Below are 21,006 nucleotides of genomic sequence, written 5' to 3' on the forward strand. Positions count from 1 at the left end.
GTGAGGGGGCACCCCAAATCTCCGGGACGCTGCAGTCAAGCCCTTGCCTGGGGCTTTCTGCTCCAAGAAATAAGCAGGCTTGGGTGGGCACTTGGGAGCCCACCGAGGTAACCTTGGCCGCTGTGGCCCATCCCCTCGGGGCTACCCCGGGGAGGGGAATGACAAACACCAGCACCCAGACCCCATCAGCCTGGGGAGATGGCAACTCCCTGCCCCACCTAAACCCTGCCTGGCTGTAGCCCAGCTCAGGCCTTGGTTTACCCATTTGTGTCACAACATACCCACTGAACCCCTCTTAGTGGATCAGATGGGAAGGGGCTGGTTTGAAATCCAGATTCTGTAGCCATTTGCGTGGAGGGTACCTGGAATCTGCATTGTTATCATGTTCTCTGACACCACAAGAACCCTTCCTTGCTGCTCCCCATGTCTCTGCCTGATAAACTCCTCATCTGTTATAGCCCCCTGGAATTGCCCCCCACCCCCCGCCATGTACCCTGAACTGTGCACCCCTTACCACAGCCCTGCTCCATCCAGTTCGGCCTCCTGGTCAGACTGAGTGAGGGGTGATTGGGGATGGGGAGATGAGGTTGGTTGCTTATGCCTGAGACAAAAGTCCCATTTCGATGGCAGAAGTGGAGACCGAGGAAGCACAGAGCCTTTCCCAGGGTGACAGAGGACAAGAGCTCCTGGAGCAGAGACCCAGAGCCACGAGAACCCTAACCTCGCTCGGCCCTTCCTGGGTGCCTGGCAAGCCCGAGGGTGTTACAGGGTCAAATTCGTTCCATCTTCACAGCGGCCCTTTGAAGTAGGTACTCGTGCCATTGCCATTTCTTACAAATGGGGAAACTGAGGCACAGAGAGCTTAAGTAACCTACCCCAGGCAGCACAGCTTCTCAGTGATGAAGGTGGGACCCCATGTTAGGTTTTGCAAAAGAGGTGACGGGGATGGGGGTGGGGGCCTAGTGCCTCAGTTTCCTTATCTGTAAACTGGGGTAACACTGGGGCTTTCCTCATAGAACTGAGTCTTAAAGCAGTTGAAAGGGGTTTGAGCCGCTTCCTGACACAGGAGGCACCCAGAAACGAGCTTTGCTGTTCTTACCATCTTCCCGCCCCTCTTCCAGATCCAGGATCCAGCAGGGAAGGGCTGAGCAAGGGCTGGGTGTGGCTGTAGGGGGGCAGCCAGGCCCTGTCCCTGGGCAGCTGCCTCTGTTGGGGTCAGAGGTCATCTCCGCCTCCCCCAACACAGCTGGTGGGCTGGGGACCCGGCCCACCTGCCCTCCCTCAGCCTGGGTCCAGGGCAGCCAATCCTCAGCCTGGAAGGAAAGTCCAACCTCCGGGCCATTTTCCAGATGAGAAAAGGAGGCCTGGGAGGTGGGTGGGGACAGGCTGCAAGTACTTCAGCGTTGTTTATCACTGTTCCCTGCAGCAGGAAGGCCCTTCTCCCATCTCCGAAAGCCCAAATCCAATCCGAGGACGGTCCCCAACACCATCTTCTGCCAAATGGCTTCCTCCCTCTGCAGAGTTTCTGCTCCTGTCTTCCGTTGATGCCACGAGTCTTTCGAGTTGGGTCCTGAAGGACGTGTAGGAGTTCTCCAGGGGCTGGGAGTTGAGGACATTCCTGACTGACCGCGCAGCCAGGGCACCAGCACGGCGGTGCGAGGTGTTCCGGCACACTGGGGAACAAAGTGGTGTCCCGTGAAACTGGTAAAACATAAACCTGGCAACCATCGGGCAAAGGCACGTGGCACAGATGGGAAACTGAGGCTCGGAGGGGCCGGGCCGTGAGCCCAGTCAGGGCTGCTCCACCACGGGGAGGTGCAGGACGTTCCCTGCCAGGAGGCAGGAAAGAGCCTCCGCCAAGCCCGCGAACACGCGCCGGCACTCTCCCAGCGCAGTCCCCAGCCGCCCACGCGCGAGCCCGGCTCACGGACTACAAGTCCCGGCAGGCCGCGCGCCGCAGCGCATGCCCAGCAGCGCCCCTCCGCGAGCCCGAGGGCCCCCCGGTCGCCCCCTTTGTCTGGCGGCGAGGCGGGGCGTGCGGCGCGGCGCGCACGCTAATTGGCCGCGCGGCGCGTCCGTCGCGGCCCGCCCCCCCGAGGCCCCGCCCCCCGCCCGCGCGCCGGCCCTGGCGCCCCTCCCGCCTCAGGAGCGCGGGGGCCGCGCGGCGCATCCTGCGGGCGGCGGCGGGGCGGGCGCGGGCCGCGGCGGGCGCAAGATGATGAAGTTTCGGTTCCGGCGGCAGGGCGCCGACCCGCAGCGCGAGAAGCTCAAGCAGGAGCTCTTCGCCTTCAACAAGGTGCGGGCGGCGCCGAGGGGCGGGCCGGGCCACGTCGGGCCCGGGCGGGGGGCGCCGCGCGGCGGCGGAGGGGAGGCGGGGGCGCGGGGCCGGCGGGGCCCTCCCGGCTCCGCGCCCGCCCCGGGCCGCCCCTGCCCGGCCGCGGCCCCAGCCTGGGATGCGGTGGGCGGGGTGGGGGCTGCCCGCCTGCCCCCTGCGCGCTCCGTCTCTGCGTCTCTGAGCGTCTCTCCGGGGCGTCTCTGGGACCCTCATCTGTGTCTTTGTTGCTGTTCCTTGGGGGGCCCCTCCCCAGGCCCTCGGCGCAGCCCAGGGCAGGGGGCTTGGTTTGCTTCGGCCCGGGGCGGGAGGTGGGCTGGGAGCCGCCCCTCCGCCGCTGCCCCAGGCTCTGCCCTGCGGGGCCTCAGTTTCCCCGGCTGTGAAATGGGGCCGCTTCCCTCTCTGCTGGGGGCTCCGCTCCCCGGCCGCCGAGGTGCCCGTCAGCGCCTCAGCTTCCCTCGGGCACCCCTGGCCGCTCCTTCCCTCCTCTCCCGGGCGGGGCAGGAGGGCCCGGGACACGGCCGCCCTGCCCCGCAGCCCCCGCTGCTCCCCTAGAGGAGAGTTAGTGTCCCTTCGTGGAGGCGCGAGAACGGAGGTCCCGAGAGGGGTGACGCGTTGCCCGAGGTCGCGGGGATGGGGGCGGCACCTGGTCTCCAGCCCCTGGTGGGTCGGCTGCGATGGTGGCTCGAGGGGCTGCTGTGGCCGAGGCCCCTGGTGGTGCGGGGCAAGGGGGCTGCCGGGGCCCTCAGACGCGGTGCCGAGGACTTGCCAACTTGCCAGGGGCCTGGAGGGGGGCTGGTGCCCAGGGGTCCCACGCTGTGGGGCAGGCAGCGGGGATGCCACCCCAGGAGGGTGGGGGCAGGCCCTGGGCTGAAGTGTCACTCTCTCCAGCGAACGGCGAAGTGGGTGTGCAGTGCGGACCTGACCCCACGGGCGGGCAGGGGGTGGCCTTGGGGAAGGGGCCGGGCCCCAAAGGGGGTGATCCCCGGGGAGCCTGAGGGAGCAGGCCAGGGGCGCGTGTGGGCCTTGGCCTGGATGGTCCTGGATTCAGACCCCAGCCCTGCCCGCGGGTGGCCTGTGGGCTCCCGCTCTACGCTGGGTTAACAGACGCTGGGCCCCCGCTGCGCTGGGGTCTCCCGGGTGCCCAGCAGTGCCAGAGGGACAAAGCCCTCTGCCCTCGGGGGCCGACGGTCCAGTGGGGAGACAGTGGAGGCCAAAGCAAGAAAGGAAGGGGTGCAGATGTTGGGGTGTGCGTGTGTGTGTGAAACTGGTGCAGGGTGGAGAGCGGATGGGTGGCCGTGGGGCCAGGGTGGCGTGGGGAGGCCCCTGCAGAGCTCGCCCTGGAGCCGATTCCCGAGGGGTGGGCACAAGCCCAGCAGGGGGCCTGGGGGAGGCTGGCGGGGGGGTGGGGTCAGATGAGACCCAGGTGGGGTGGCAGGAGGGGAGAGTGGGAGGTGGCCTCGACCCTGAGTGAGGGGACGCTGCGGGAGGGTCCTGAGTGGGGCAGGGACAGGGTCTGTGGCTGCCAAGGGCACTGAGGGGCACGGGCCGGGCCGGGGGTGTGACGAGGGGCCTCTTCTGTGCCGTCTCGAAGCCGAGCTGGCGGCTGCAGGGATGTGAGGGCTGCAGGTGCTGGGTGGTGACCTCACCTTGTGTCATCTCCCTTCTCTGTAAATTCGGAAGCCAGGGGTCCCCACCAAGGCTGTGGGGAGTTGTGGGGACACAGGACTTTGTGCTCTATGTCCCATGTACCGGACGGCAGGGCCGCAGCCGAGAGGGGAAAGGGAGGCCATGCTCTGTGTCCCTGGGGTGGCTCTGTCCTCGGAGGGGCCCTGCCCCCTGGAGAGTGCTGTGACCAGCCTAAGGCCAAACCCCGGGGGCTCAGTCCTGGCCTGGAGGGGCTGCGGAGGGAGTTGCTAGGGCCAGGCTTGGGTACCGGCAGTGGGTCAGGGGTCCCTGGAGGCCCCCCTGGGCTGCCCTGTGTGGGGGCTCCCGGCTTCCCGGAAGGGGTCCCCAGCCAGGCCACCCCAGGGAAGGAGCTGCATGCGGGAGTGCGGCAGCTGGGGGGCCGGGGCAAGGGGCAGAGAGCCGGCAGTGTGGGGGAGCTGCCTTGTCCACAGCTCCCCGAGTGCAGGCCCCTCACACTGTCCCCACCGCTGATGGGGGCAGGGGGCAGCTTGCCAATCTTTGGGTGCAGAACCAAAGATGGAGACGGGGTGACACCTTCAAGGCCAGGCAGGAGGCTCCCCGTCTCTGGGCCTCAGCCTCCCTGTCTTGGGGTGGGGTGGAACCCCCGCCTAGCTGACCCTGGGTATTGACCCTTGACCTCTGGTTTTCCGCGTGAGGAGAGCCGTGGGGGCTCCGTGGCCTGGGCAGCATGGCGGTGCCTCTAGAATGGGGGCTGTGAGCTGCCCGCCGTGGCCAGCCAGGGACCTGAGGCGTAGAGCCAGCGCCCGGCCCCTGACACCCCGGCTGTCCCCCACAGACCGTGGAGCATGGCTTCCCCAACCAGCCCAGCGCCCTGGCCTTCGACCCCGAGCTCCGCGTCATGGCCATCGGCACCCGCAACGGGGCCGTCAAGATGTATCCTTTGGCCGGGACCCCAGGGGCCAGCGGGCTGGGGGGCTGGGATCCCGGCTGGCGTGGGGGGCGGCGTGGCCTCTGCGTCCATGGGGGCTCCCCGGAGACGGGGCCTTCTGCTGGGACGTGGGACAAGGGGGTCCATTTGCGGTGGCCCCGCTGCCCCTCGCCGGTGAGGCAGTTACCTCGGCGACCTGCCGTCTCGCTGCAGCCGCGCCCGGTGGTGGAGCACACACACGCGAGCGTGCGGCCCAGGCAGTGCCAGGCTCGGCGTGGCCCGGCCCACCCAGGGGCCCGCGGCGCACAATCGGGCCGTGTGAGCCGCACAAAGCGGGCATTTTCCCCAGGGCGCGGGCAGCTGAAGGCTCCTGCCTGCCACTGGGGAAACCGGGGTGCTGCTGGGCTGGGGCCACCCCTCCCCCTGCAGCCCTCAGTCCTGTCCTCGTCGGGGACGTGGGTGAGGAGGAGTCGTATCGAGAAAGAGGGCCGGCGGTGGCAGGGATGTGGCTGGATCGGGGTGCACCCTCTGCCCCTCCCTTGGGCCCCTGGCACTCCCAGTGTGGGGGCGGGTGGGGTGAAGGCAGGGTGCACCCTGGGAGCCCCCCGCTTCTGGCCTGCTGCCCCTTTCTCCCCGTCACGCCTTGATTTCCTGGGCATGAGGAGGTGGCCCTGCTGGAGTCCTGGGCTCGCCTCGTCCCCAGAAAGGACAGATTCTCAGATGAGGAAACCGAGGCTCTGGGAGGACACAGCTCTCCCCGCTGCCCTCCTTCCCCTGGAACCCCAACTGGGCCCCATGGGGAAATTGAGGCTGGAGAGGGCCAGCCCTGGTCTCTGAGCCGCCCTCCCCCTGCAGGCCGGGCGCATCTCCCTGGCGACCAGCCCCCACCGGCCACTGCCCCCTCTTTTGTCCCCTCCGTGCTGCCCGCCGGGCCCCTGCAGGGAATCCCAACCCCGGCTCCTGGCAACGGCTCCCGCACTGTCTCCGGGCGACGGGGGCCTCCTCTCGCCCTCTGGGGCCCTCGGCCCTGCTGGACTCCGGCCCTGATGCCGGCGCCTTGAGCTTGCCCCGGGCCTCGGCGCCCATCTGGGCAATGGGCAGGCGCGTCCTCCCATGGCGTCGGGGGGCTGCTGCGGCCCAGGGAGGGGGGTGGGCGTCCTTGTCCGCGGTTGGGTCGGCCTGGCCTCTCCCCTGCCCCTAGGCACCCCCAGCGTGTTCTTCTTCCTGACACCCAGCTGCAGCCCCGGGAAGTGGGGGTGTCAGCCCGTCTCACGGACAGGGGAATGCAGGCGCAGGCTCGTGCCTGCAGCAACTGAGCTTGGGGGCACCTTGGGGTGGCCCCACACGGCCCTGGAGGACCCCGGGGTCTGTCGGGAAAGCCCTGGGGCAGGAGGGGCCGGGGCACCGCGTGCTGTGCTTTCCTACCTGGCCGGCTGGTGTGCGCCCTTGACCCCGGCCTGCAGCTACGGCGCGCCCGGCGTGGAGTTCACGGGCCTGCACCGCGACTCTGCCACCGTCACCCAGATGCACTTCCTACCTGGCCAGGTGAGCCTCCCCCTGACCGGCCGCCCCCGGGCCCCACCGCACCCTCCGGCCAGCCCGTCCCACTCTCTGCTCCCCCAGGGCCGCCTCCTGACCCTGCTGGACGACAGCAGCCTGCACCTCTGGACGATTGTCCATCACAACGGCTGCGCCCACCTGGAGGAGGCACTCAGCTTCCGGCCGCCTGGCCGGCCCGGCCTCGACGGCACCAGGTACCGGGGGCCTGGCTGTGGGGAAGGCCCTCGACAGGGGCATGTGTGGGAGCACGGCAGCTGTGCTCTTGGGGGGCTGCCATGGGGCCGTGCTTGGTTGGCAGGGTGAGCCGCGGGCTGGGGCCCAGGCAGAAGCATCCGGACCTTCACGGACTGAGCCATGTGGCTCGAAGCGTATGCTGTGGACGTCTAGGGTGTCTGACAGAGACCCCACTTGGGCCCAGGGGAGCAGGGGTGTGTCTGCCAGGCCTGGGAGGCTCCCGGGCCGTGAGTTCCAGCAGACCCAGGACGGGCCGGGGTGCGGGGCCTGGGGGCTCATGGACTCTGGCCCTTGGGGTGGGGCAGGGGGGCTGGGCCGTGGGGTGTGAGCGGGTGAGCAGCTGGGGCTTGGGGACACTCCTCCCTGGCCGTCCTGTCGCCAGAGCGGCTGGGAGGGGCAGGGCCTCCCTTGTCAAAGTGCAGTGAGGGGCGCAGTCGGGGGTGGCCCACCCCACAGGCACGGGCAAGCCCAGGGCCGGCGGCGGAGGTGCCGGGGCGGGCTCGGGAGGACCCGAGTGTGAGTCCCTGCCTGCCGCTGCCGATCAGGAGTTGAGCGGGGTCAGCCGGCCCCACACGCCGCTCCTCGCCGCCTCACCCCCGCCCTGCCCGCAGTGGTCCCCTCGGCCCCTCGCGCGTCACGGTGGTCCTGCTGCTGGCTGCCAGCGACCAGGCGGCCCTGGGCACTGAGGCTGGCAGTGTCTTCTTCCTGGACGTCACCACGCTGACGCTACTCGACGGGCAGACCCTCGGCCCGGACGAGGTCCTGAGGAGGTGAGGCGGGGCAGATGGTACAGTGCCGTGGCACGGCCGGGAAGTCCTGCTGCCGTCTCACTGAGGCCCGTCCGCAGCGTGCCGGACGACTACCGGTGTGGGAAGGCGCTGGGCCCCGTGGAGTCGCTCCAGGGCTACCTGCGGGACCCTGCGAAGATGCTCGTTGGCTATAGCCGCGGCCTGCTGGCCATCTGGGACCACAGTGCACGGCATGTGGACCAGGTCTTTCTGGGCAACCAGGTACGTGGGGGCCCGGGCCCCTGCAGCACCCATGTCCCCGCCCGCCTCGGGCCCAGCTCATGCGCCCCTTGCCCACCCTGCCCACTTCAGCAGCTGGAGAGCCTGTGCTGGGAGCGCAGTGGCCGCACCGTCGTCAGCTCCCACAGCGACGGCAGCTACGCCGTGTGGTCTGCGGACGCCGGCGGCCCCTCGGTGCCGCAGCCCACGGCAGCCACTACACCCTACGGTGAGCACGAGGACTTGTGGGAGGGGGTCATGCCGAGCCGCGTCCCCGGGCGGTGACCCCAAAGCAGTGCGAGGTGGGATGGACTCGGTGCGGCCGGAGGGCAGGAGTGAGACGGGGCCCGTGGTGGCTCCAGGCCCTGACCCCGTCCCGCCCCTGCAGGTCCCTTCCCCTGCAAAGCCATCAACAAGATCCTGTGGCGAAGCTGCGAATCCGGGTAGGTCGGGGGCCCTGCTGGGAGGGTCCAGGACGGGGGCCGTGGCTCACGTGGCTCACGTGGCGCCTGCCCCGCACAGCGGCCACTTCGTCATCTTCAGCGGCGGCATGCCCCGCGCCAGCTACGGCGACCGCCACTGCGTGAGCGTGCTGCGGGCCGAGACGCTGGTGACGCTGGACTTCACCTCCCGCGTCATCGACTTCTTCACGGTGCACAGCGCCCGGCCCGTGGACGGTAGGTGCCTGCCCCCACGCCCAGATCCTGCCCGCGCCCGTGCCCTGCACACCAGCTGCCCGACACACCCCCCTCGTCCCCCAGAGTTCGACGACCCCCAGGCCCTGGCCGTGCTGCTGGAGGAGGAGCTGGTGGTGCTGGACCTGCAGACGCCCGGGTGGCCGCCTGTGCCCGCCCCGTACCTCGCTCCCCTGCACTCGTCGGCCATCACCTGCTCGGCCCACGTCGCCCACGTCCCCGCCAAGCTGTGGGCCCGCCTCGTGAGCGCCGGCGAGCAACAGAGCCCCCAGCCCGCCTGCAGCGCCGCGGTGCGTCCCCAGTGCCCTGCTGGGTGGGACCCGGCAGGGGTGTTCCCGGCAGAGGGCGTGACCGGGGTCTGGGCGGGAGGGAGAAGACACGGCCCTCACCTGTGCTCACGCCTCTGCCCCCCCAGGGCTGGCCCATCACTGGGGGTCGGAACCTGGCCCAGGAGCCGTCACAGCGGGGACTGCTGCTGACCGGGTAGGGCTGGGGCGCGGGGGCGTGCGGGAGGCCCTGGCCTGGGCGGGTGGGCGCTCACGTGCCCTGTGACCCAGGCCGGCCCCTGCCCCCAGGGTGGGTTGCGTGAAGCTTCCCTAGACCTGCTCCGAGGCCCTGCTCCGCCTTTCGGCTTGGAGTTGAGCTTGGCAGTCTCTTGGGCTCCACCTGCCTGGCCTGCCCTGGGACCGGAAAATCCGGGCTGGCCCTCGCCGAGGTGCCCAGGGCAGGTGCGCCGACGCGGCCGCTGACTCAGGGCGGCTTCCGGCCCCGCCCCACCCGGCTGGGACCCTCCTGGCCCGCGGCTCGGGCTCCGCCTCCCTGCTCAGGAGCCCCCTGCGGCTCTCTTGGCTGCTGGAGCGAGCGGTCCCACTGGCCCCAGCCCGCCTCATGCCCAGGGCCCCCACTTGGGCTTTGTGGCCGTGTCCCGAGGGTGTGCCCCGGTTGTCCACTCCTCCCCACCCCCGTCACACCCTGCCCGCAGCCCTGCGACTGCCTGACCCCTGACCCCCTTTCTGGACGCCCCGGCGCAGGCCTGTGCGTGGCCGCCTGCCATCTCGTCCCGCAGGGCAGCGTCTCTCCCACCCCTCCCGCCCTGTGAAGGGGCACATCCGGGGCCCCTGTGCCCCAGCACACAGTAGGCACTCAGGACACGTTTGCACCCGTGGCACACAGTAGGGGTGCAGCTGGGGTCTGACAGCTGTGGTAGGTGCCCTGTAAGTGTTGATTTCGTGAGGGGTGTGGGGACGGCCATGGGGCCTGATGCCGCCCTCCCTGCAGCCACGAGGACGGCACCGTGCGCTTCTGGGACGCCTCAGGCGTGGCGCTGCGGCCTCTCTACCGACTGAGCACGGCCGGCCTCTTCCAGACGGACTGCGAGCATGCCGACAGCGGGGCCCAGGCCACGGAGGATGACTGGCCGCCCTTCCGCAAGGTGCACCCCAGGCCCCCCCCAGGCCCTGCCCACAGCCCCCAGGCCCTGCCCCAGGCCCCGTGGGGCCTCACCCCGCCGTCCTGCCCACAGGTGGGCTGCTTCGACCCCTACAGTGACGACCCGCGGCTGGGCGTGCAGAAGGTTGTGCTCTGCAAGTTCACTGCCCAGATGGTGGTGGCTGGCACTGCGGGCCAGGTGGGCTGGGGTGTCTCTTGCCCGGGGTCACGGGGGCCTTGTGGGGGGTGCTGGCCTGAGCTGGAGGATCTGAGGGTGCTTAAGGGACTGTCACGGGCAACAGCTTGGAGGTGGGTGTGCGGTGCCGGGGGGCTGGGTGGGAGAGCACAGATGGGGAGGTGGGCCGGGCCTCGGGGCCTCCGGGGCTGGGGGACTAGGAGGTGTGTGGCCGGATGTTCCGGAAGACTGTGTTTGGGGCTCCTCCTGGCTTTGCTGCGTTCACACCAGGTCACAAGCCCAGGAGGGTGGGGACTTGGGGTCTCGGTTGCCAGCAGGCCCCTGTGCAGTCCACAGGAGGTGCCCGGTGTGCTGGACGGCAGGTGAGGGGTGGGAGGCTGGGCCTGTGGCTCCAGGAGGGGCACCCGGGGTCTGGGCACCCCTGTGCCTTCGTGTAGGCCTTGGGACACCACAGGCACTCGCTGAGCGCTGAGCAAACAGAAGCCCGTCCTGGGCCAGCCGGTGGTGGCTGGAGTGTGTTTCCAGGCCCAGGAGCCCTGTGGTGACACAGCCTGCACCCTGACCCCTGACCCCGACCCCTGCCGCCACTGCAGGTGCTGGTGCTGGAGCTCAGTGACGTGCCCACCACGTTGGCGGTCAGTGTGGCCAGCGTGGACCTGCTCCAGGACCGCGAGGGCTTCACCTGGAAGGGCCACGACCGCCTGAGCCCGCGCCTGGGCCCGCTGCCCTGGCCAGCCGGCTTCCAGCCCCGCGTGCTGGTGCAGTGCCTGCCACCGGCCGCCGTCACCGCCGTCACGCTGCACGCAGAGTGGGGCCTCGTGGCCTTCGGCACCAGCCACGGCTTCGGCCTCTATGACTATCAGCGCAAGAGCCCCGTGCTGGCCAGGTGGGGGGTGGCAGGGGCGGCAGGAGGGCGGGCGCTGGGGCGGGGAGGTTGAGTCTGCATGGTGGGACTTGGGGTCATTTCCCGCTCTTGTCCGGGCTTCCAAGTTTCTGAAACTTTTTCTTGGGATAAGTAGAGTGATTCTAGAAGCCCCTTTCACTCCGGTGGTCGTTAAGAACGAGGTGCTGGGTGAGGTCTGGAAGCTCTGGGGCAGCGGGCGAGACGGCTCAGGGCCCGCTCCCTCATCTGGGCCCGCCCTCCAGGTGCACCCTCCACCCCAATGACTCCCTGGCCATGGAGGGGCCACTCTCCCGGGTGAAGTCGCTCAAGAAGTCACTGCGGCAGTCGTTCCGGCGCATCCGCAAGAGCCGCGTCTCGGGCAAGAAGCGGGCAGTCAGCGCCAGCATCAAGGTGAGTGCTGGGCAGCTGGGGCTCAGGCCGTGGGCTCGCTGGGGGCCGCTCCTCTCCGCAGGCCCCGGGCCGGCTGGGAGGTGGCGGGAGGGGGATGCGTCAGGCCGGGGGGCCGGGTAGGGCAGTGGCCGGGGTTCAGGAACCGCAGCGTCCCCCAGCTGCAGGAGGCCAATGCCCAGCTGGCGGAGCAGGCCGGCCCCGACGTGGAGATGACGCCCGTGCAGCGCCGCATCGAGCCCCGCTCGGCCGACGACTCGCTCTCGGGCGTCGTGCGCTGCCTCTACTTCGCCGACACTTTCCTCCGAGACGGTGAGGCCCGCGCGGGGCAGGCGGAGAGTCGACTGCTTCTAACTCATGATGGGGGGTCTCCCACCTACCCGGGAGCAGAGGGGTGATCGCTGTGCCCGGTGCCGGTGGCGGCTGCCGTGGCCTTGCCTGCTGCCCCACCCTGGCCCTTGTTTGGTTTCTCGTGTCATGTCATCTCACCGGTGAACGTGTTGGCATGTGTCCGAGTAAAGGACATAGTCCACGGCCCCAGGGCCAGGCCGTGCCCTGTGAAGGGAACGGCGGTGTCTGACTTCCGTGACGCCCCCAGGTGTCCGTTTTATATGGTTTCTGTCTGGCGTTGACTCGAGCCGCGTTAGGGCCTTGCGCGTGGTGGCTGTGCCTGGGGCTCTGGGGCTCCGTTGTCGGCTGGTTGAGGCACTGGCTCCCTCGTCCCTTTGTTGCCCCTCGTTGGGGTGCAGCTGGTGCAGCCCTGGGTCCCCATTGGGTTGGGGCGTCTCTCCGACGTGTTGAGCTCAGTGGCATCGCACATCAGGGTTTTGGCTTAGATTTCCCCATTCAAGGAGGGTGGTGGAGAGGTGGCCCCTCATCTCCCTCCTGCCTGTGCCGGTTCGCTCCGGTTCTCCCCAGGAACTTCCCTCACTGCCGTTGCTCCGCGGGGCCCGGGGCTGCCGGGGCTCTTGGTCTGGGGCCACCGGGAGGGCACTGGTGCGAGCTCGTGGGTGCGAGCTGTCAGGTTCATCCTCACGTCATGGTTCTCAGCGGCGTTGACCCGTCCTGCCCTTGAGCCCCGACTGGGCTCTGGGGCCTTCTCCGAGTGTCCCCGGCTCAGAAGTGCTTGGCTCCTTGGCTCCCCGAAGCCTGGGGGCATCGGTAATAAAGAGGCTCCCCTGACTGCCATGCACGGAACAGACGGGAGGACAGGGTGCCCTGGACCGAGCCGGCCTGTCAGCAGACGGGGCGGGTGCTGCCTGGCTGCTGTCTCTGGGCAGTCCGCGGAGGCCAGGCCCGGGGAGGGCATCAACCGCGTAGAGGGGCTGCTGTGCCGGGAGGCCTGGGCGCCTGTGGGGAGGGAGGCTGGGGAAAGCCGCGGCAGCTGACTGCCCCGCCCGCCTGCAGCTGCCCATCACGGGCCCACCATGTGGGCGGGCACCAACTCGGGCTCCGTGTTCGCCTATGCACTGGAGGTGCCGGCAGCGGGCGAGAAGCGGCCGGAGCGGGCGGTGGAGGCCGTGCTGGGCAAGGAGGTCCAGCTGATGCACCGGGCGCCCGTGGTGGCCATCGCCGTGCTGGACGGGCGCGGCCGCCCACTGCCCGAGCCCTACGAGGCCTCCCGGGACCTGGCGCAGGCGCCTGACATGCAGGGCGGCCACGCCGTGCTCATCGCCTCCGAGGAGCAGTTCAAGGTGAGCCGCTGCTGCCCGTGACCCCCCAGCCCCCAGGGCCTTGCACCCCAGCCAGATGCCCCTCAGCAACCCAGCCAAGGCAGCTCGGGATCGGGCCGGGTGCCAGGCATGGCCGTCGCAGGCTCCTGCCGCCTGTGCTCAGGGCCCCGCGGGCTTCTGGGAGGCGGCGTCCAGCGGGCCGGGTGCAGGGCGGGGGCCCCGAGCTCACTGGCAGCCTGCTGCCAGGTGTTCACACTGCCCAAGGTGAGTGCCAAGACCAAGTTCAAGCTGACGGCCCATGAGGGCTGCCGCGTGCGCAAGGTGGCGCTGGCCACGTTTGCCAGCGTGGCATGCGAGGACTACGCCGAGACCTGCCTGGCCTGCCTCACCAACCTGGGCGATGTGCACGTCTTCTCAGTGCCCGGGCTGCGGCCCCAGGTGCACTACGCCTGCATCCGCAAGGAGGACATCAGCGGCATCGCCTCCTGTGTCTTCACGCGCCACGGCCAGGGTGAGGCCCGCAGGGGGTGGGCAGCGGGGCGGGGGCTGCCCGCTGGGGCGTGGGGGCTGCCCTACAGATGATTCCCCACCCCCAGGCTTCTATCTCATCTCCCCGTCGGAGTTCGAGCGCTTCTCCCTCAGTGCTCAGAACATCACAGAGCCGCTGTGCTCCCTGGACATTCGCTGGCCCCACGAGGCCCCCCGAGCCAGGTGTGTGGAGGGGCCCGGGGCCGGTGCTGCTCTCCCCCTACCTGTGGCTCCGCTGGAAACACAGGCCCCCCTCACGCCCCGTCTCTGCAGCCACAGGCTCCAGGAGTCGCCCAAGCTCAGCCAGGCCAACGGGACCCCACGCCTCACCCTGGCCCCCCAAAGCTGTGATGGCAGCCCAAGTCCGGCCCGCAGCCGGGGAGCAGGGGGTACGGCGCGCAGCCCTGGCCCCGGGGAGGGGCAGGACAGGGTGTTGGGTGCCGACCGGCTCAGATGTGAGAGCTGCGGCTGGAAGCTTGCGGGGAGCAGGCTGGGGCAGGAGTGCACCCGGTGCCAGGCGGGGTTCTGGGCCTGCCCCATGGGGGCTGCCTGCCTGGGTCTGGGTTGGGGTCCCCGGGCGAGGGGGTGCAGGGTTCCAGGCAGAGGCCTGAGGCTCCCGTCCCTGCAGACCCAGTGAAGCCGCCAGAGGTCGCGCTCTCACCCACATCCATGGGCTCGGCCACCAGCGCCGACACTACCCTGGACACAACGGGGGATGTCACAGTGGAGGATGTGAAGGACTTCCTGGGGTGAGGGCCCACCCCGTCTCCCCACAGGCTGGCGGGGGGCTTGGGCCCCAGACTTGCCGTCCCCTATCCCCAGTTCCTCTGCGTGAGCTGGGCCTGGAGGACACAGGGGTCTCCGTTCTCTGAGCCTGTCCCCACCCTCAGCTCTTCCGAGGAAGCTGGGACGAATCTGAGGAACGTGGCAGAAGACGAGGCCCGCACCTGCACCATCCTGATCAAATGAGGAGCTGCAGTTGGGGGCTCGAGGGGCCCTGGTCCAGCTGGTCAGCTCTGCCCCAGCGTGCCCTCCCCACCCTCGGCACCTCCTGTAGGCCCTGCCCCCCAACCCCCACGCTCCTGCACCTGCAGCCCGGCTGCCTGCAGGGCGGCCCAGCAGGAGGCTCCCCCAGACGGCTCCATGGGGCCCCGTGTGAGACAGGGCTCCCCGCCACCCCTGGGCGTCCCACGTGAGGTCAGGCCATGGGAAGGTGAAGTGGCTTGGGTCCAGCCCGTCACGCAGATGAGGTCACCACGGTGAGCTGACCTGGCTCCGCCACACCCCAGCTGGCTGCCTGGGGCTCTGTCCCCCAACTGAGACCAGGGGACACCCCAGCCCCATTTCCCAGGCCCTGGCGTTGGGAGGGCAGGCCGTGCCGACCCGTCTCCTCTCCCCCCCAGGGAGGCTGCTGGCCCTAACGCAGACCCTCTCCTGCCACTGCACGGGCTCCCGCTGGGCCCCACCGTGCCAGCCCTGCCTCCTCCGGGCAGTTGGGGCCCTGGGGCCAGGTGTGGGGGCAGAGGACGGGCAGCTTGGCTGCCCGCACTGCCCCCACTCCACACACCACCTTCCCCAGTCCCTTTGTAAAGAGTAGAGTATTTTTCTAACACAGGCTGGGCATCAGTTTCTACGACTATTTTAGTACTTGCTCCTGGCCTAGTCCCCATCCTGGGGGAGCACACACGCGTGCAAACACACACACGTGATTGGGCGCTCCATGGGGGCAGTCTGGATGGATTTCCTTGTAGCTTGTACCTTGGGATTTTTTTCCTGCCATTTTGTTAAAATTAGCACTGTTTTAATATTAAAAGTACTGCTTTTTAATACTGAAAATAAAGGCATTTACTATCTCTTAGCAAGTGAGAACTGCTTTATCCCTGGGGGGCTTCACACGGGGCTCACACTCAGGCCTCCCCGTGGTGGGCGGGGGCCTGGCACGTCTCATCACGGCAGGCAGTGCGTGGAGGCTGCGCCGTTGCCCCACGCGGGCTAGGCCGGGGCCTGGCGGAAGGTGCTCCAGGCGTGGAAGCAGCGGGTGAAGGTGTGCTGCTCATTGCCCTTGCGGACGAGGCGCAGGCGGCGGGGCGGCTCGTGCTCTTTGGAGCGCAGGTGCTGGATGTACACCTGGAGAGGGCGGGCGGCACGTGAGCCACGGGGGACGGCGAGCCCCCACCCAGTCGCAGCACCCCGTGCCCCGGCTCACCTGGCAGGCCTTCAGGCTCAGCTTGATCTCCACCTGGCTCGTCTGGGTCCCCACCCACATGTACACCTGTGGGACGGCAGCCAGCGGTCACGTGGGAGCTACAGAGGAGTGGGCTGCTAGAGGGGGCAGGGACGGCGGGGGTCTCACCTCTTGGCCATTATCTAGTAACATGATGTCATCATCTGCCAAGTCGTCTTGGCAAAAGTCCGAGCATTTCTCGGTCACTGCAAAGTAGCCCTTCTCGTTGGAGCACCTGGGGGTCAAGGGTCAGAGGACCAGGGTGAGAATCAGCAGCAGGGATGGAGGTTGGGAGAGCTGGAGGCCGGGCCCCACCCTCACCGGAAGAGCCGAGCGTGCTGCATGTACTCGGCGTCCTCGTCATACGGCTTCTGCGCCCCGATGCCCACCCAGAAGAAGTTCTCGGGCTCCTCGCCCTCGTTGATGACCTGTGGGGGGCAAGGGGGTCAGGCCGGGTCGGGTGGGGTCAGCCCGGGCCCGCCTGCCCCGGGCACCTGCTTGCTGTAGGAGGCGTCGAACATGGTGTTGAGGATATCCTCCGCCAGCTTGGCCTCGTCGGGGTCAGATGCCCGGCCCACCCACGCATACACGATGCCCTGGTTGTCCTCACTCTCAAAGGGGACCTGTCCGGGGTGCAGGGGCGCGGAGGTGTGGGTCAGTCCAGCCTGCCAGCCCCGGGGCCCCCGCCCCCTCCCCCCGCGGGACCCACCTTGAGGATGAAGCAGAACTCGGAGTTGAGGAGACTGGAGTCCGTGTTGATCTGGATGCACCTGGGGAGGCCGCAGGAGGCATCAGCGAGGAGCCAGCAGGGGTCCTGGGTCCCCTCCGCTGCCCCCCGGGTCCCCTCCACCACCCCCAGGGCCCTGCCCGGCCAGGCACCGGGTGCAGAGGGCGCTGCCGTTGGTGCGGATCTGGTAGAGGCTCGGCTGCTGGGCACTCTGGGCCGCCTTCCGCTTGCCCCGGTGGATGAGGAACTTTCTCTTGAAGTGGGACAGGAACTTGGGGTTCTCCTGCTGCTGCGTCATGCGCACCACCTGGGGGTGTGCAGGTGTGAGGGGCTGCACCAGGGCCCCCAGCAGCCCCCTCGGGCCGGGCCAGGCACAGCGGGCACACCTCAAGCTTGCCGGGGAAGAGGCTCTCGAACTTCTTCTGCAGGCTGAAGGTGAAGGTGAGCCAGCCCATGTGGGAGGCCTCGCGGCCCTGCCAGAAGTACACGATGCACTGGAAGTCCTCCTCCGGGGGCCTCTGCTCGGCCGCCGCCTTCTCCCCCTCCTCGTCCTCCTCCTTCTCCTCCTCCTCGTCCTCCACGGGCACCCAGTACCTGCGGGCCCAGAGCGGGTGAGTGGGTGAGCGGCCGCGCACGGCTCCCGCCGGGGCCCTGGGGACGCGGGGCGCCACCTGCAGAGGAAGACGTAGCAGTCCCGCGTGTGGAAGTGGCCGAACTCCTCCTCGGGCAGCCGCGCGAACTTCTTGCCCTCCAGCACGAAGCCCTCCATGCCGTCCAGGTCCTCGTTCCACTCCTCCATCAGCTGCTCGGCCTGCGGGGGAGACCCCGCGCGTCGGGCCTGGAAGCCAGTCCCCGGCCCGGGCCGCCCAGGTGAGCGCGCAGGTGAGCGCCCAGGTGAGCGCGCAGCCCCGCCCCACCCACCTCGGCCGGCGCCATGGGCGGCTGGCGCGGCAGGAAGAGCGCGGTGAGGTCGGCCTTCAGCTGCTCCTTCTTCTCGGCGTCCCGCTTCACCTTCCCGGCCAGCCCCGGGCCCTGCAGCACGGCCTCGGCGTTGCGCGTGTAGTCCACCGACAACACGTCGTCCCAGTTCTTGAACTTGGCCTTGAACACCTGCCGGCGGCGGGAAAACCCGAGCTGGGGCGGGGCCGGGCCGGGGGGCGGGGCGTGGGTGGGCGGGGCCACGCCGGGAGGCGGCTGCGCCCGTGGGCGGGGCCCAGACCTGGGGCGGTGACGGGGGTGGGCGGGGCCAAGAGGGAGGTGGTAGGCAGAGTGGGTGGGGCTGCGCCAGTGGGCGTGGCCCAAGCCTGGGGCGGTGACGGAGGTGGGCGGGGCCCACGCAGCGGCGGAGGGAGGGGCGGCGCGACGGGGGTGCCCAGCAGTCCCGGGGGGCCCTCGAGGGCCGGGCGTGGCCGCGCACCTGCGCCTCGGTGCCCTCCAGGCTGCGGCTGACGGCGGCGTGGCGCGGCCGGTGCAGCATCCGGCACAGCTCCTGGCCCAGCTTGAGGGCGGCGGCGCGCACCAGGCGCGGGGACTTGCGGCCCAGCCAGATGAACACGTCGGACCAGCAGTCCAGGATGTACACGCAGCGCGTGTCCAGCAGACTCTGCAGCTGGGGGCCGGGGCGGGGGGTCAAGGCCGCGACCGGACCCCGGGGAGGGGGTGCCGCGGCCCCGCGCCCTCCTGCCCCCGCGTCTCACCAGCCGCATCCTCGGCATCAGCTCCACCTTGGGCCGCTTCTTGTGCTCCACCGAGAGCTTGTAGTTGATCTGCGGCAGCTCCAGGTAGCCCAGGCCCAGGCCCACCTGGCCAGGAGAGGGGGCGTGGCGAGGGGCGGGGCCTGGGGCACGAGCCCCGCCCACCACAACCCCCTGACGCGGCCCCCGCCTCGCTGTGTGGCTCCAGTCCACTATCTGCCCCTCTCTGGGCCTCAGTTTCCCTCCCCCATCCCCACCCCCAAGATTCTACCTGGGTGAAGCCTTTTAAACGGTGCTTCCCCTCCCACCTGCCCACCTTACTGTGGTTTCCAGTTCTCTAACTTGTCCCCTCCTGCTCACGAGAGCCCCAGCATTAAGGCCGGGTTCCTGAGCCTGGCACTGGCCCCCATCATCCCTCCTGGCCCCACCCCATCCCACCAAACTCCAGACAGGGGCTGCCCAGCCCGTCCCCCAGGCCAGCCGAGGGGCGTCAGGCCCCCCCCCCAGACAGCGACTCACCTTGTACAGCTTGGGCTGAGGCGGCCAGAAGTCGTCGGGCACGTGCCTCTTGATCTCAGAGGGCTCCCCACCCAGCGCCTCCCAGAACTCGGGGGGCTCCTGGCCCTGCGCCAGCAGCGCGATCTCCGCCTTCCCTTTCCGCTCGTTCTTGTTAATCTTCTCTGCAAAGAGCCTGGGGCAGGGCGCAGGGCCGCGAGGCGAGGGCTGAGTGGGGGTCCTGTGCACCCAACACCCCACAGACCCCGGGCGGGGGCCGCAGCTCTACCTGGCCTTGGTGGTGCTGCTCAGCGTGGCCTGCGCCCCCCTCCACACGGAGATGTCCAGCCCTCGGTCCAGCAGGAACACAAACCTGGAAGGAGGGGCAGGAGGGAGCTGTGAGGGGGACACACCCCTCCAGCCCCGCATTATGGGGTCTCAGCCGCCCTCTCTGGGCCCCAGGGACCAGGGAGCAGTGAGAGGGCTTGGTGGGGGTCTCCTTCTCTAGAGGCACAAACCTGTCTCAGCTGGTGGGAGGGTGGAGGGCCCAGTGTCCCCCACCTGGCACCTGTGGGGACTCACCTGGGGTCCAGGGAGGCCCCCTTCAGCGGCACCGGCTCCAACTTGATGTTCTTTTTCCCGTACACGCGGTACATCCTGGAGGCCGGGGAGGGGGCTCAGCGGGGGCACCGAGGGGCTGACTCAGCCCCTAGCACCCTCCTCCCCCACACCCCCAGCCTCCCACAGGTGAGCGCAGGTCAGTGCTGTGCCCCCACCCCACCTGGTGACGTAGTGCGTGTCCTCCACGGTGTAGAAGCCACTGGCCGTCCCGCCCTCGATGTAGGAGATGTCGTTGTCAAACACCTGTGGGCATGAAGCCGTGAGCAGCCGTGGGGGTGAATCTGGGGGGCACCTGGGAGTGTATCCAGGTGGGATAACCCAGCTCAGGGCTTGGCTGCAGGTGGGAATCCAGGCCCCGCCCCTGGCCCCACCCCCTAGGTGCTATCCGTCTCTCTCTGCCACACCCCTGCCCGTCCTCTCTAGTCCTCACCCCAGACTCCAAGACCCTGTCACTGGCTCGCCCAGTGGTCCCCGCAGGCCACCCCAAGCCCGGCCTGCACCTGCAGGAACTCCTCGCTCTCGTCGCCCATCTCCTCGCGCACCGTGCGGCACTCGGCACCCAGGTAGTTGCGCAGGTTGACGGCGTGGATGGCCGAGCAGGCCTTCTTGTCGAGGGTGGCCTCCCCGCCGATCCAGTAGTAGATCTCCCAGCTCAGGGAGCCGCTCTCGTCCAGGAAGGTCTGGGGCAGGGACACTGGCCACGTCAGCCCTGGCCTGGACCCGTCCTGGCACCCGTGTCAGTCTCCCTGCTCCAGGACGGGGTCCACTGCCACCCTCTCCCGGCCTCTGCAAAGCCCTGCCCTCCCGCCGCACGCTTGCTGAACAGAACGACAGAGTCGGGGGCTCCGGGGCCCCTAGGGTGCGGCTGCCGTCCCCGGCGGGCCCCCTCACCTTAAGCACGATGTAGCAGTCGGCCTCGTAGAACTTGCCATGCAAGGCCTCCTCCACCAGCACCGGCAGGAAGTTCTCGATCTGCCAGATGGTCAGGCCGGGCAGCTGGCCCACGTCCTCCGTGAAGAACTCGGAGTAGTCGAGGCGCGGCTTCTCCAGGCCCTGGTCCCAGCGCCGCACCTTGCCCCCAGGGGCCCGGGCATCCACGTTCTCCTGGGGACACAGTCGCGGCGCCTGGCGTTGCTCGGTCCGGCCCCTCAGGCCCGCGTCTCTCCTGGCGACCCGCCCCGGGGCCTTCGCACGGGCAGCGTAGGACACCCCCTCCCTCTCGGCCCGGCGGCCCCGGCCTGGCTCACCTCCTGCTTTCTGTTCTTCTCCTGGGCCACGTCGGACATGCCCTTCAGCACCTGCTTGGCCTGGTCATCCTGCGCCGAGTCCTTGCGCCTCCGCAGCCGCATCTTGCGAGCCAGAGGGTCCTTGGGCCCGCTCCCTGCTGCGGGGAGGGCGGCCGCTGAGCCCGGCTGGCCCCGTCCTCCCTTGGGTGTCTGTCCAGGGCTCCCGGGGACGCTCCAGCCCAGAGAGCCGCATCCCGCCCACTTTACAGATGGGTAGGTTGAGGCCCAGAGAGGGGGCCCCACTTACCAGCCGCCGCCGCCGCGGCCACTGTGGCAGGGGAGGCCCCGGCCAGCCGCAGCTGGTTCTGCAGCGAGAAGTCGATGTTGTACCACTCAGCAGCGCGGTCGGCGGGTTTGGGGGGCATGACCAGGCTGGGGTTCTCCCGCACGTCCAGGATCTGCCCGAGGGGAGAGCGGAGTCGGCTGAGCCTGCCCAG

General features: G+C 69.4%; 2 protein-coding genes across 4 annotated transcripts in view; one reads left to right on the forward strand and one right to left on the reverse strand.

Moving 5' to 3' along the window:
- Nucleotides 1–2,143: 2,143 nt before the first annotated feature.
- On the forward strand, nt 2,144–15,380 carry LLGL1 (LLGL scribble cell polarity complex component 1). 3 transcript variants are annotated; one of them, XM_037809186.1, is made up of 22 exons: nt 2,144–2,296; nt 4,818–4,915; nt 6,374–6,455; nt 6,534–6,664; nt 7,316–7,474; nt 7,552–7,714; nt 7,805–7,940; nt 8,100–8,154; nt 8,234–8,388; nt 8,473–8,696; nt 8,822–8,889; nt 9,685–9,838; nt 9,929–10,033; nt 10,624–10,916; nt 11,177–11,324; nt 11,483–11,633; nt 12,729–13,015; nt 13,241–13,505; nt 13,591–13,705; nt 13,796–13,911; nt 14,151–14,271; nt 14,413–15,380. In XM_037809186.1, the coding sequence occupies exons 1-22, from the start codon at nt 2,216–2,218 to the stop codon at nt 14,489–14,491; spliced, it is 3,186 nt and encodes a 1,061-aa protein (XP_037665114.1). In that variant the 5' UTR covers nt 2,144–2,215; the 3' UTR covers nt 14,492–15,380. The 3 variants fall into 3 exon arrangements, with proteins under 3 accessions (XP_037665114.1, XP_037665115.1, XP_037665116.1); XM_037809187.1 differs by having other exon boundaries at nt 7,808–7,940; XM_037809188.1 differs by lacking the exon at nt 2,144–2,296 and adding an exon at nt 2,951–2,995.
- FLII (FLII actin remodeling protein) overlaps nt 15,330–21,006 on the reverse strand; it is a 5,798-nt gene continuing 121 nt past the window's right edge. Inside the window, exons 2-21 of the mRNA XM_037809294.1 lie at nt 20,817–20,998; nt 20,531–20,667; nt 20,175–20,387; nt 19,784–19,963; nt 19,444–19,526; nt 19,245–19,319; nt 18,952–19,035; nt 18,687–18,858; nt 18,171–18,275; nt 17,891–18,082; nt 17,395–17,583; nt 17,145–17,284; nt 16,860–17,067; nt 16,626–16,780; nt 16,456–16,516; nt 16,241–16,369; nt 16,068–16,174; nt 15,876–15,981; nt 15,729–15,794; nt 15,330–15,649 (exon numbers count right to left, since the gene is read on the reverse strand). Of these exons, the coding sequence (XP_037665222.1) occupies nt 15,515–15,649; nt 15,729–15,794; nt 15,876–15,981; nt 16,068–16,174; nt 16,241–16,369; nt 16,456–16,516; nt 16,626–16,780; nt 16,860–17,067; nt 17,145–17,284; nt 17,395–17,583; nt 17,891–18,082; nt 18,171–18,275; nt 18,687–18,858; nt 18,952–19,035; nt 19,245–19,319; nt 19,444–19,526; nt 19,784–19,963; nt 20,175–20,387; nt 20,531–20,667; nt 20,817–20,998 (2,719 nt within the window). The 3' untranslated portion in view covers nt 15,330–15,514. The remainder of the gene's footprint in view (nt 15,650–15,728; nt 15,795–15,875; nt 15,982–16,067; nt 16,175–16,240; nt 16,370–16,455; nt 16,517–16,625; nt 16,781–16,859; nt 17,068–17,144; nt 17,285–17,394; nt 17,584–17,890; nt 18,083–18,170; nt 18,276–18,686; nt 18,859–18,951; nt 19,036–19,244; nt 19,320–19,443; nt 19,527–19,783; nt 19,964–20,174; nt 20,388–20,530; nt 20,668–20,816; nt 20,999–21,006) is intronic.

The sequence above is a fragment of the Choloepus didactylus genome, chromosome 18, assembly GCF_015220235.1.
Source record: "Choloepus didactylus isolate mChoDid1 chromosome 18, mChoDid1.pri, whole genome shotgun sequence".
Classification (NCBI taxonomy): domain Eukaryota; kingdom Metazoa; phylum Chordata; class Mammalia; order Pilosa; family Megalonychidae; genus Choloepus; species Choloepus didactylus.